Raw genomic sequence first — 14,217 nt, forward strand, 5'->3', positions numbered from 1 at the left:
CTGTGTGCATGTGGAGGTGTGCAGCTCTCTGCTGAGGTGCCTGGAAGCAGTGATACAGGCCCAGGTGGCCCAGAGACCACCAGAACACAGCTGGCGGGGATCCCACCGGGCAGCAGGGGGCTCCTGCCTGCAGCCACATCTGTCAGCTGGTAGAGGGGAGATCCTGGGCCTGCCCTTTTTTGCCTGAGGCCCTGCGTGGTGTTTCCCGAGGACCCTGCAGGGACCCAGCAGGTTCTGAGAGGGATGGTGAGGCCTGAGGGCAGACTAGGGGTGTGGTGGCCAGAGAGGCGCTCTGGAGACTTACAGACTAGGGCTTGATCCCTGGTTCTGCTCCCTCCTAGCTGTGTGTCCTGGGCAGTCATTGTCCCTGAGCCTCGGTTTTCCCCTCTACGAAAAAGGGTGAGGTCTGTCTCCAAGGATTCAGGAAAAGATGAAATGAGATGATGCCCTGATGTGCCCAGCGTGGTGCCTGGCCCACAACAGGGGCTGGAAAGGGCAGCTCCTACGGCCGACTCTCCGGGTGGGAGAGCAGGCCTGGGAAAGGGCCATGCCAGCAAGGAGCCCCCGCCCTGGCAGAACCTGGGCCCACCACTGAGTTGGTGAAGGCCAGTCGTTGGTTCCGTTATTCACTCGTCTGCCTCCCACGAATGTTCTTCTGCCCCTGCTCTGGGGTCGGGGGAGCAGCTGGGGACATCCCAACCCTCTGGAGGCTCCCAGGCTGGCGGGGATGGGAGATAGGCATGTGGCATTGGCTGTGGGAGCGGGTTTCATCCGATCCCCGGGCTGGGCCGTGGGTCCCTGGAATGAAGACGCTGGCCTGGGTCTAGGAGGTTGAGAGGGAGTTTGTGGAGAAGTGGTCAGGGGGATTCCAGGGCCAAGCTATGGGTGGCAGGCAGGACGGCCGTGTGGCTGGAGTGTGGAGAGGTTTGGCGGATCCAGGAGCAACCCTTTGCGTGAAGTTGGGGATCTGAGGCCCCAGCGCTTGCGCAGAGCCCTCAGGCCGCAGGGAGAAGCTCAGGGGATTGTGGCTGTGGGGGATGATAAGCCTCTAAGCCGGGGCGGCAAGAGTCAGGGGCTCGGGGTCCACAGGCTGGTCGCCTCCCGGCGCTGGTCGCAGCTCCTCTTCGCAGCTGAGAGTGAGGGGCAGGTGGCTGGCTGCCCATCACACCATCCTTTTCCCTGTGTGTGTTGAGGGGGCTCCTCAGACAGTGAGGGGCAGCCCCGGACCCTCTGGAAATCGAGGCCTTTGCTCACCTGCCTTCAACAGAGGACAGAATGCTCTTCTCCCAGGAAGACTAAAACTGCGTGGATTTCAGGACAGAGTGCACCCGGGTCCCATGTGTTGCCTTCTTTACTGTCCTGTTCAGGAAAGACAGGAAGGGGCTGGCTCTCGCAGGTGCGCTGACCCCCGACCTCGGCCCTGTGTCCATCCTGAGGACTCAGAGATGCTGCTGCTCTCAGGGGCCCAGGACTGAACTCCCTGAGCATATGATGGAGGGTGGGTGGGCAGTGACAGCCGCCACAGACACCGAGGAACTTTAGTAGTAGAGTCTGGGGTCAGTGAGGATCCCCAGCAATGGCCATGATGGCCCTGGCTCTGCGCCAAACACAGGGCTACACATCCTCCCCCTTGACCTCTCGCAAGGTGGAGATGGGCATAGCTGGGCCGTTGGGCCTCCAAGGGTGGAACGAAGGGCAGGGAACACACTCCACACTGTCAGCTGGGAGACCCAGCCCTTGGCCTCCACTCTCAAAGAGGTGCTGTGTGACTCAGCCAATCCTAGCCTTCTCTGGGCCTCATTCTTCTGTCCAGTGATGGAGGTGGGCGGCCAGGCCACCCTGTTCGGGGGATCAATAGAAGGAGAAGGCGTGGGTCCCGGGGCTGGGCCCACTTACTGGTTTTGCACATTTTGGATGGTGTTGGGCAGCGGCAGACTCTGGGTCTTGGGCAGCAGCAATGCGGGCAGGCCACTCGGCACCGGCACGGCCCCGTACAGCAGCAGGGGCAGCGTGCGATGGTGTACGCCCAGCACCCGGACCAAAGGCGCCGGCATGGCTCCCACCCGGAGCGCGCTGTGGCCCACGCCCATAGCAGTCATCCTGTTGGCACAGGGACACCTGTGAGGGGCCACTCTTCCCGCTTGTGGCCTTGATCTCCCACCTGGCCCAGCCCTACCTTGCATGGGGAGCCACCATAGGTCAGGCTGGGCAGGAACACATGTGGGCAGCCAGCCCTGAGGCCTCATGGAGGGAAGGCAGTAGGCAGGGACAACTAGGTCTGGGGAGACTACCCACAGCCTGTGGTCCCCGCCCAGGACACTCCCCTTCTTGGGCCCAGGTACCGCCTCACCTGAGCAAGGTGGGGAAGAGCTCCCCCATGTAGATGCTGATGTGGGTGTAGGAGGTCCCTAGACACCCGAGCCCAGGATGGCTAGGGCTGATTGCAGGTACCTCATCTCCGTAGATAGAGATGGGGTTAGTAGGGATGGTGGCGGGGGCCCCAGGGTCCGATGAAGGCTCTCTCCCTGAACGTTCGATGTCTGTGAGTCACCTCCACTTGGGTGTCCCCAGAGCACACACATGCACCATTTCCTATGTGACCTCATGGCCCATTCCCTGATGCCCCCAATCTGCCCCCACAGGGACACGCAGAGCCTGACCCTGAAAGCCCTCCCTGATGCCACCCCTCCCACTATTTCCGTGCCCCTGTCCCCACCATCTGTCTCTGAGTTCTTATGTTATCTCCACAGTTGTCACAATATCACCCTCCCCACTCCATCCCTGCTCCCACCGCCCAGTACAGGCCACCGTCATCTGTCCTGGTCACCCCCGGAGCCTCCTTCCTAACTGGGCCCCTTTTCCGGTCCGGCATCCTCTAAGGAGGGGACGAGGGCAGGCAGCTCCCGGCTCAGGACCCACCCCCCGGCCTGGGTCGGGCCCCTGGCTGCAGCAGCGAGCCCCAGACCTGCCCGCTCACTGCGGGGCACCAGCGCGTCGGCCAGGACGCAGAGCCCCCCGAGCACCAGGGACGCTGCCTGCACAGAGCGGCGGCCCAGACACCTCAGCAGCATCAGGGAGCCTATCTTGGCTGGAATGTCAATGAGCCCAAGGATGACTTGCAACAGGAAGATGTTACTGTCGATGGCCTGTAGGTCCAAGGCCAGACCAAAGAAGGTGAAGCCATAGGCGAACCTGGGGGCGGGACAGATGGAGTCTGGCTGAGGCTTGAGTTGCTCAATTGCTTTTGATCATCAGACCCATTTCTGCCCTCCCCCTGTGAGCTCTGAAAGGCAGAGGGCTGCCTCTGCCGACTGCGTTTCCCAGGACTCCATGCCAATGCAGCACCTCATTAGGTTTGGCCAGTGGGAGGCAGCGTTGGGAGGCTAGAGGCGGGATCAGGGGAGGAGCCCGGGTATTCCTCCCTTCCTTCCACTCCTAGGTGTCCTGTCTGGCAGTGTCTGTGTGCCCTCCACAGCCCCTTCTTCCACTGAGTGGCCCCTCCCTTGGGGCCTGGCTGGTGTCAGTCTCCGCTGGGTGGCTCTGAGTCTGGGCCTCAGAGAATACCCCTCTGCCTTCCTGGGCCCTCCAAACTAAGGTGGTGTGCGTTCTCCCACTGCGTCCTCATCCTCCCGGGCTCTTCAGCTCTCCCCAGCGCCTTTGGTCTGAATCCCTGATATTCCTCTTCTATAGACTCTGCCATAGAGCCCGCCTGGCCCGGCCTGGCTCACTGAGAGAGGCGCCCGTGCCACAGGGCTTGTGGGAGGGGCGCCCGTGGGTGAGTGGGACCAGCCAGAGCCCTGATTCCAAGTTCCCTGGCGGCCAGCAGCCTGCGGGCAGGCCAGAGGCAGAGGCTGGGGCCTGGATGGGCTGGGGGTTGAGGAACATCTACGAGGATGCAGTGGAGACGCAGGTGCGGAGGCCCAGTTCCAGGGGTGCGACGCAGGGCGCCTAGGCTGGCGGAGCCTGGCTCACACTGAGCTCCTCCTGCAGCGCTGAGAGCAAGGCCTTGAGGGGCGGGGGAGGGCACTGTGAGCACCGGGGACTCCAGGCAGCCCTTCTCTCTGACACCCTTACCCTAGGGGTCTGGAGCCCTTGGCTGGCCTCCCAGAGGCCCTGAGCAGGGTCACATGCTGCCCTCTTCCCGTTGACGGATGCCACCTCCTGCAGCTCCCGCAAGCCCCACTCCCGCCTGCCTGCAATGAGGAGCCAGCGTGCCGACTCGGCCAGCCGCCTGGGGCAGGGGCGAGGGAGGGGTGGGGCATCACTGCCCGTGGCCCCCAGGCCTGGCTCCAATGGGTGGCCTGGAGCCTGGCCTACACAAGCGTCACTGCCCCTCCTTCCCCCTCTGCCACAGAGGGTGGCCTCAGGGCTCAGCGTGGCAAGGTCAGTGGGTGGGCTGCGAGGGGCACTGTGACAGGTGGCGGCCGCACCAACTCAGCCCCACCGTCTTCCGCAGCAGGACTCTTTCCTCCCCCTTCCCTCCCTCCCCTCTCCACTAGGTTCCGATCGGGGGTCTTGTTCTCACCGTCTACCCCCTCCTGACCGCACAGCCCTTCCCCGGCCTCATCTGGGAGCCAGGCCTGGGTGGGCCTGGGGGCAGCCGGGTTGGCCCGCACCTCCACGATGCAGGAGCACCGTCCTGCCAGCCCACCGCAGACGAGGGGCCTGCCAGGGTCCGCGCCCCACTGTTGGCCCTGCCTGCCGGTCACACAGCCTGGCCCCCAGCCCCTCCTCTCCCTGGCCCCACCATCCTGCCTGAGCTGGCTCCTTCCCGGGCCCCTTCCTGCAAACAGCTTCATACTTTCCTGGGACCTAGTCCGTCCGCAGTTCTTGTCACCTCTAGTAGCCCCTGTGCTCCACTGGCCCATGGGCCTTGCCTCACCTTTGTCCCTGTTGTCCCGGCTGGACAACCGCAGCCGCCTCCTGGGTGCCACTGGGCCCTGTGCATGCCAGTGCCCCTCCCCATGGCAGGACCCTGACCCTATCTCTAACCTGGCTCCCATGGCCCTCAGCGTCAAGTCCGCATCTCCCGTGCTGTCTACCCGGCTGGCCGAGGTCCCTCCGGTGCCCACCTGTCCACCCTGGCTCCTACCCGCAGGCCATGATCCTGCCGGTTACCAGCGAGACACACTTTCCCTGCCAGCGGCAGCGGGGCGGGGGGCAACTGCTTCACACCCACTGGGCCCATGAGGTCCTTTGGAGCTTGCAGAACAGGGGACAGAAGGGAGCAATCAAGGTGCCCATAGGACGTAGAGTTGACAAGACCCAGCGACCTGCGGGACGTGGGCTGGGGGAGTGGTGAGGGAAATGGAGGTGTCATGGCAACTCTCACTGCAGGACCTGGAGGGCGGCGGCTGCTGTGAACGCCGGGGGTGCCTGGGGAGCCCTCGGGAGTGGCAGGCACGGAGATGGTACTTTTCGGTGTGGGGTCCCAATCGTGGAGATGTCACAGAGGCTGCTGGAAACAGGAGGCTGGTGGCCAGAGAAAGGCGGGGCTGGTGAGGGAATTCAGGGGCAGCAGCTTTTGAAGGGAGAGCCGTGGGTACAACAAGGAGAGGTCACAATGGGCACCCACCAGCTACAACAGGGTGGGTGGCTAGGGTCATGAAAGGTGACGGAAGGAAGGGCGAGGGAGAAGGTTGAGGAAGGAAGGAGAAAGCACCCTCAAGGAGCAAGGGAGACAGAGGAAGGAGATGCATTTTGGACCATGGGTGGAGTGGGTGACCATGCAGTGCTTGTGCGTGCCGTCTGTGCCTGGCTCCTGCCCTGCACATCAACCTCCTGCTCCCCCAGGGGAGGGTCTCCCATTCTCTGGGTGCAGGGTGGCAGGGCGGTGGGGTGACACCCACCAGGAGTACACAAAGAAGAGGAAGAAGGGGACAGAGAGGACCAGCTGCAGCAGCGTCCACTCGCGTAGACCGTAGGCCACCGCGGCCAACGGGACCATGCCGAAGCTGTAGCCCAGGGTACTGAGGGTCGGCACCAAGGCTTGGGTTTGCTCAGACGTCCACTCCGTCACTGCAAGAAGACCACACAGGTCATCCCTGGAGCCTGCAGGAGCCTTCCCTGCTCTGCCCGGGTCAGGGGACCTACGGAGAACGGGGGTGTTCACCAAGATGCTTGAGCAGGTCACGCCCACCAGGAAGCGGAAGAGGCAGTAGACAAGGAAAGTGGGAGCAAATGCAGTCGCTGTGCCCCACACGGCCACGTGAAAGTAGCTCCAGGTCAACACCAGCCTGCGCCCAAACCTGTGACACACACTGGAGGCAGGCGGGTCCACACGGGCTGCGGTATTGGCTTTGGGGGTGTGGAGGAGCCAATAGCCCCTCTGCCCACCCTACGTTTGCACACGGGGCAGAAGGGGAGGCTGAAATGACACCCAGGGCCTGACCCGCATTCTTCATCCATGCGGGGCTTGGGAACACAGGGGGAGCGCAAAGGTAGTGTCGGCCACAAATGAGTTCTCCATCAGCAGGAGCACCCAAGCAGCAGCTGAGGGCAGACCTGTGGCTGCACGGGCTTCAGCAGCGAACGTTTGATAACAGCAGGACCCTCCACAACCCCGGAGGAGAGCCGGGGAAGTCAAGGCCCAGAGAGGGTCCCAGCCCTGCTCAGCTGGACAGCTGCACAGGGTCAGGAGGGAGACCCGCACTCAGGGACCTTGGAGCAAGGGGGCAGCGATGGCAACAGGGCCTGCGGAACGGGAAGGGGGCGGCAGGTGCCCACCTGTCAGAGGCTCTGCCAAACATGGTGGCTCCCACCATGAGCCCAGCCAGGAAGATGGTCTGGGCCATGGGCTTCATGGCCTGAGAGCCACACACCAGGTCCCACTGGTGGGAGAGCAGAGGGGGAGCAGAGCTCAGGCGGTAGGGGGAGCCAGCGGGGGCAGAGGAGCTAGAGGGGAAGGCCCCAGGGAGCTGAGTGTGGGTGGTGGGCCGGGTGAGCTGTTGGGATGTGAGGCAGTGCCCTGTGGGGCAGTGAGGGCTGTCACCCCTGGCCTAAGCCCCTGCGTGACTCCGTTTAGCCCTCCTGCCAGGGGTCAGCCTTCCCTCGCCTCGCCTGCCCGCTCCTGCCTTGCCAGAACTGGTACCTCCTCCCACTTCCCTCTGGTTCTGTACAAAGAGGCCCCTTCCCGCTGGCTGGGGCGGGTCGCCTCTCCACGTTGCCAGATCAGATTCGTTCAGTGATCCCTTGTGGGGTTGCCTCTGGGAATCGAACGAATCTTCCCCAGGTCCCTGTGAGAGATGGAGCGATGGCCCGCGTGTGGAGAGAGCTGCCAGAGGCACTGCTGACATCGGCAGAAGGGCCGCCCTCGCGTGTTGCGTATGCCGCCAGCGTCAGCCGCTGTTCCACCAGCCCAGGCCTTTGTAGGCCATGTCCTGCCCGCAAGCCCTCTGCCTGCAGACGTGGCCAAGGAGGGTGGCTGGAAGGTCCTGGCGAGTGAGGAGGCGTTCTGGTCCTGGGCTATTCTGAGTCCTGCCAACTGCACGCAGTGAATCTGGCTTCTAAGGTGCCCAGGCTTGGGGAGGGTGTCGGGGGAAGCCCTCACCTCAGCCACGATGGTGGAGGTAAAGGTGCTGCGGTCGTAGACCCAGCCATCCACGCAGGGCTCCGTGGCTGCCTCACTCCAGTTGGTGGCTGTGGCATTGGGGTCCAGGAGCTGCCACTGTGGGTGGCGGAAGTGGCGACACTGGTCGGGCCCATGGTTGGGACCCGGAGGGATGGACACAGCCAGGGGGGCCTCAGGGCCCAGGGCCCCGGGGGCGCTGGCCTGGGCGGCACTGTTGTCCAGGAGCGGTGCCCGGGCACAGCGCCTGAGAAGTTCTCCAGCAGGATCAGAGCACTGAGCCACATGATGGGGACCGCCAAGGCCAGTGTCTGGAGACCCTGGAACCGGCCCAGGCTGCTCACTCTGTCCAGGAGTTCAGAAAAGGCCATGAAGCTCCCCAGGGCACCAGTGTATGTAGCCAGTCAGAGAGGCCGGCCCAGGGCCGAGAAGCCCACACCAACAGCCTGCTTCCCCGGTGGCAGCAAGGGCTCTCCTGCCAGGCAGCCTGGAGTCCAGCATCGGCCCCTCTGATTCACTCACTCGGGGGCGGGTGACTCAGATTGCGCGGTCACTCAGATTGGCTCCACCCAGGACCTGAGGGTGCGTGGGGTCACCCTGAGCCCCTGGCATCTCCCCAGAGATGCGGCAGAACCTGGATCTCCAGGAGAACCTGAATAGGGACGTGGGGAAGGTGGAGACTGAAGGCACCCCGACTGGAATTAAACTGTGACCAGGTGCCACCTATGGGATAGGAGTCAGTAATCGTTTCCTTGGTCAAAGTTTAACTGGGATCTGAGGGAGCACAAGCAAAAGACCAGCAGCGCCTGCCCTGTCGGGGCTGGGGGCCAGGCCAACCGCTTGGTGTCTGACGGCTGTGGGCGAGGCCTCGGCTCAGTCCTGGGCCAAATGGGGCTCCTAGGACCTCCTCGGACCCCGCCGGCCTCACTGGGGATCCTCCTAATGTTGGGGCTGGTGTGAGCGTGGAGCGACATCCTGTGCACTGGGAGGGCCTGTGTGTGTTGTGTGTGTTGTGTGTGTGCAGTAAGCGTCTCACAGCCCCTGCGCCGAAGTGGAGCGCCCTCTGGCATCCGCCCCGCCCCCACGGCTTTCCCATTCACAGCCCTCAGGACAATGCGCTGGAGTCATCGCTGCCCCCCTTCCTTTCACACCTGACCCCCAGGACTGTGCCCACCTCACCTCCCCCACTGCTGCCGCCACCTGCCGCAGCCCTGGCCTTGTTTCCCAGGATCCCGCAGCGGCCTGTGCGTTGGCCTCCCGCCTCCACCGCGGGCCTTCGCAGGTTGTTCTCCGCTCGCACACGGAGGCTGTTTGCCTTCCTCAGACCAGTCGCTGCTGTGCTCAGAACCGGGCAGCCTCTCCTCATCAAACACAGAGCGAAGGCCCACGCCTGTTCACGAGCTCGGCCCTCTCCCGCCTTTGGGCTCGCGGCCCCCCCCTCGCTTGCTTTCCCCTCGCCAGCCTCTGGGCCTCTGTCCTGTCTCTTCAATGTGCCTGGCAAGTCTCTACCTCAGGGTCTGCACTTGCTCTTTCTTCTGCCCGGAACCTCTCACGCCAGCAAGCCGGTGCCTCAGTCTCCTCGTTCGCAGGGAGGGCCTCCCCCCCCAGCCGGTGCACCTCCACGTGGGCCCTCCCCGCCCCCCCCCCCCCCCCCCCGCTCCCGCTGTGGCTCTCCCCGTGCCCTCTCCCGCTTCCCTTCCCCTGTAGTAGCACATCCTGCCACCCAGCGCCCGCATCGCCTCCTCTCCCAGCTCCTTCTTAGCTGATTCCCAGCCCTGGACTGTGCGCTCCTCAATGGTGGCCCATTTCCTTCACTGCTGTCTCTCAGTGACACAGGGAAAGGCCCGCCTGGCACGTAGTAGGCTCTCAATCATGTGCGTCAAATGGATGAAGGGACAAATGCCTCAACTTCACATCACAGCCTCAGCCCAGAATTCATCAGCATCTGCCTCCTCCTGTGGGAGGTTGGCAGCTCCTGCATCCAGCACCGGCCTGGGCTCCGTGGTTGAATTCGCTGGGCCCTCAGCCCTTCCGTTGGGCCTCATGTTTCCCACACCATGGGAACTGTAACCTCTGCATTTATACCTTTCATTTCGAAATTACAATTTGGTCCTTCCAAAGCTGCCTGTTCTTGTTTCTCACTTCCACTTCCCATTTCATGGCTGGAGTCACCTCCTTGCTCCACAGGGGGGGATGCATGAGCCTTTCTCTTAGTGTTTCGGGGCATGGATGAAGGGGCATCCTTCATCCATGAGGGGACTGTGCTGAGTGATTACAGAGCGGCCTCGGCCCTTGGCCCTGGGGAGCAGCAGTGAGCAAACAAGAACGGTCCCTGCCTTGGGCTCTGTGGAGGGGCATGCGGGGGTGGGGGCGGGGAAGCAGGGCAAGAAATGAATGGATAACACACAGTGATGGGAAAAGACCATGCCTCGGACAGGAACAGGGTGTCCGAGGGGTAGAGTCAGGAACGGCACCTCCAGAGGTGACATGGGATGAGACCCGAGTGGGGGAAGGGGACAAAGCCCGCAGAGAGCTGGGCGAAGAGCACTCCTGGCAGAGAGGAGAGCAGGTCCAAAGGTCCTGGGGTGAGCACGCGCCCTGTGTGCTACTGGAGCCGTAAGGAGGCCAGTGTGGCTGCAGGGCCATGACCAAAGGAGACAGTGGGATGTGATGAGGGTAGAGCAGTCCCAGGGCCAAGACATCCAGGTCCTTCCTGGGCCTCGCAGAGGGGAGTGACACTAGGGGACACGTGTGAGAGGGAGTGCCCCGGGGCTGCTGTGTGGAGAGCACACTGGGAAGGGGACAAGTGCAGGTGGGTCCCCTGAGGCTGGCTTATACTCCCCGAGAGGGGTGACAAGGGTCAGGCGTGGGCCGTCAGGGCGGGCGGAGAGAGGAGCCTGCATTTGGGGTGTATTGATTGGCGTGGGTTGGACTTGGGTGCTGAGAGCGGAGGGAAAGGGTGACCCCCCACAGGGAACACGGGTGGGGACGAAGCAAGGTTGAGGGGGAAGTAAATCGTCTGGTTTGGCCCTGACATGGCCCTTTGCCCCCCAGGTGGCGGCATCGGGAAACAAGCCGGTACTCGGATGGGGCCGCGTGTGCCCTGAGAGCCAAAGGCCGATTTCAAGTCCAGGCCCGAGTGAGATCAGCCAGCGGCGAAGAGTTTTGAGACCGGGTCCTTGGGCTCCAATTTTAATTTTAATTTTTTTTTATTCTCTCCCAAGTACATTTTTTCATTGCTTTTTAGAGAGAGTGGAAGGCAGAAAGGAGGGGAGAGAGATACATTGATGCAAGAAAAGAGCATCAGTTGGTTGCTTACTGTGTATACCTCAACCAGGTCCAGAACCGGCATCCTAGGTATGTGCGCTGACCAGAAATCAAACACAAATCCATCAGTTATGGGACACGCCTCCAACCAGATGAGCCACAACAGCCAGGGCTTGGTCTCCACCTGTGAGAGCGGAGAAAGGAGAGGATCCAGCCAAAGAGATCATGTAGGCAAAGCCAGCGAGGTAGTGAGCGCAGGGCAGCTGTGAAGTCCCCAACGCCAGAGAGGAGAGCATCCGACAGGCAACAAGGGCATCAAGTGCTGCTGGCGGGGGGCGTGAGGTCAGGGCCGGAGCTGACCTCTGGGTGCGCAGGTGGACAGCCTCAACGGCCATGGCTTGCGGGCTCTCTGTGGCATAGTGGGCGGTCCCGATGGGCGTGGGATGGTCAGAGAATTAGACACAAGGCAGCGGAGAGAGTGGCAACAGAGAGCTCCTCCCAGGAGTGCCGCTGTGAGGCGGGATGATGAAGTGGGAACTGGACAGGGTGTGGTTGAGTTAATTAGGGCAATGCCAGCTGCAGTTACACCCAAGGCCCAAAACGTATCATGGCTCAAGCACAACAGAAGTGCGTTTCCTGATCCTGTGAAGCCCCAAATGGCTGGTGCTGATCACCGGGCAGCTCTCCTCCAAGCCGTGTCTGGGAACGCTGGCTCGCCGGCCTTGTGGCTCGGCCCCGGCCGCTTGGTGCACGGCCGCTGTGCTCCTGTGTGCGTCAAGCCGTAGATGGGGACAAGAGGGTGTGACACGCAGGGCTTCCGTTCACCCTCCATAGGTGAGAGTCTGTCCCAGGGCCCCAGCAAGATGGCGAGCCGTGTGGGAATGCAGGCAAGTGAGGGCGCTGGGAACAGCTGTGTGTACTACGGGACTCCCGTGGCGGCGGGAGATACTGTGCTTCGTTGGAAATCCCTGGAGCTTGGGGAAATCCTAATGGTGTGTGCAGGAGGAGGGCTATTTGCGAGCAGAGCCCCTGAGGCTATGGGAGGGGATGGGATCCAGCTCCGAGGGGGCCTCGGCCCTGGGAGCTCCCCGTGGGCTGCCGGAGGTGAGTCCCGGCTTGTGCACACGGCGTGCAGGCCCGGAGCTCCCCTGGTGGACATGATGTTGGGAGGGCAGGAAGGCCAGTGAATGCAGATGCGAGGCTGGCCACTGAGGAGAGGGCGTTGGCCGGGAACTGGGTGGGACTGTAGGCGGGGTCCTGTTCTGCGGCTGGGGCCAGGCGTGCAGTGGACAAGGCCTTGGGCCCCAGCAGGTGACAATAATGGAGACAGATGGGGCTGCTGAGCTGTGCAGATGCAGGGGAATGGCTGGGATGACATACGAGACGAGAGTGAAGACATGGGGTGACCACCACACAGAAAGGGAGGACACTGTGCCCTAGAGCTGGTGGCGTCCTAGCATGGTCCTGGTCCAGGTACAGGGCGGGAGGCTGGGAGGAGACCTGGGAGGCAACCTAGGAGGTGGGTGGTCCCTGATGGAGATTATGACTGTGGGAGTGAGTGGCAGGTAAAGAGAAAGTGAAGGAAAAGAGCGGCAAGGCAACATGGTAAAGAGATGAAGGGAGATGGCGCCGTGAGAGACCTTGCGTCCCCGCCTGGACCTGCCCTGGCGGTCATCAGGGGTTATTAGCAGGAGGGTGTCAGGACTCCAAGAATGGACACAGGCAAGCTGTTTGTCAATGTAGTTGATTTTTATCCATTTTGGTGCTGGCGGTTCACTGTGTGAGGACCTCTCTCTGGCCCAATCGTGATTCCTCCCAACCCCCAATGTCCCGTGGTGACAGCAGCTGCCTCTGGGCCCAGGCCAGGCAGGAGAAAGGCCAGCTGGACTACGTGCTGTCAGTGACTCAGACCAGGCCCAGGGTGGCCCCCAGGACTGGCTGAATCCAGGCGGACGATGGGAGGAAGCAGAAGCCACGGCCAGCTCAGTTTGCTCATGCCTCTGGGCTCCCCAGAACCTGGGACAATGACTTAATGTAGCGTCTGCGCCTCCACTCGCCTGCTGCCCCTCATCTCCATGAGCTGGTTGTCTGAGGTGAGACCGTGCTCCTGAGAGGCTGGTCTGTGTTGGTCCCTTTGATGGTGTTTGCCAGCTTCTAGCTGTCAGTCCTGCTGAAAGCCTTCGAAGACTCACTGGTGCTTCAGAGACAAGGCCAAGGCGCGGAACCCTACTCTCTCGCCCACCTTCAAAACCTTTGCTTTGTGTGTTCACACGGCCTGGGGCCCCAGCCCCATGGCCTCTGCCCTGTCTTCCCAGTTTGCAGTTTCTTTTTCCTGAGAACTTTCGCCTCCCTCCGAACCCACCCCCCCCAACAGCGTCTCCCCCTGTTCTCCCTGCAACTTTCAAACAGCCCCGCGTGCTGCGTGAGCCTGGAGCTCTTCCCTCTGCAGCTGAGGGGTGGCAAGAATCATGTGTGACAGGTCTGAGTCATCGTGCCCCCAGCTTCCCCAGAGCCAGACCTGGCATGCAGACCAGGGCCCAGGCAGGGAAGGAGGGAGATCACTGAGGCCTCTTGGTCTCTAATTGAGTCTGGGCTCCCTGAGCCTTGATTTCCTCATCTGTAAAATGGACGTCGCAGCCCCCCTTGGTGACGCGGTGACATAGTTCTCCACAAGAAGAAGACATAGTTCTCTGAGCGTCTTCACCTTCTCTGGCCGCCCACGTGTCAAAGTCAGGATACTTAGGTCCCCAAATACCAACTCCTTCCCCAGACCCTCTGCAGCCCTGGTCTCCTGGGTGTTACTCGTCCCCACCTGCCCCACCCCTCATCCGGAACTAATGTGCCCCAACGGTGGCCACATGCTCAACTCAGAATCCCTCACTGCACAGTTCAGGAGTCCTCAGTGCTTTATCGTGATTATGGTGCTGACGGTGATGATGATGATGGTGATGAATGTGATGGTGTGGTGTTCTCTAATGGTCACTGCGTCATCTTTATGTGTGGGACACAATCCTAAGTGCTCTCCTCACATCAACTCATTTCATCCTTCCTCCAACCCTTCCATATTCTTGCCCCCCTTTTTACAGATGTGAAGATTGAGGCGCGGAGAGGCGAACGAAGCCACACAGCCCCTCCGGCTTAATCAGGACTCCAGCTGAGGCGGGTCCAGCCCCAACACCTCTGCGTTCAATTTCAGGTGGGCTTAAGGCTGGCGGTAGCGAGGGAGGATGCTGGGGAGCGCGGACCGTGGCCAGGCCCGCACGCCTGCCTCCGCCCCGGCTGCCCCTCACTCTCACTGGGGACCTGCTCCCCTTTGAACAGCAGCCCGTTCCCTCATGTTCTCTCCTCCCCGAGCCCCAGCTGGGGCCACGTTTCCCCTTGCT

General features: G+C 62.2%; 1 protein-coding gene across 1 annotated transcript; it reads right to left on the reverse strand.

Annotated features, from left to right (window-relative positions):
- Positions 1–1,295: 1,295 nt before the first annotated feature.
- SLC22A12 (solute carrier family 22 member 12) lies at positions 1,296–7,938 on the reverse strand. Its single transcript, XM_054570951.1, is given in 11 exon segments — positions 1,296–1,359; positions 1,897–2,100; positions 2,351–2,456; positions 2,981–3,192; positions 3,890–4,005; positions 4,075–4,231; positions 5,844–6,018; positions 6,094–6,248; positions 6,727–6,830; positions 7,550–7,794; positions 7,797–7,938. Coding segments are annotated over 11 exon segments (1,680 nt in total).
- Between the last annotated feature and the right edge of the window lie 6,279 nt (positions 7,939–14,217).

This window comes from Pteronotus mesoamericanus, unplaced genomic scaffold (genome assembly GCF_021234165.1).
Source record: "Pteronotus mesoamericanus isolate MK-2021 breed Mesoamerican mustached bat unplaced genomic scaffold, CSHL_Meso_final contig_214, whole genome shotgun sequence".
In the NCBI taxonomy this organism is placed as follows: domain Eukaryota; kingdom Metazoa; phylum Chordata; class Mammalia; order Chiroptera; family Mormoopidae; genus Pteronotus; species Pteronotus mesoamericanus.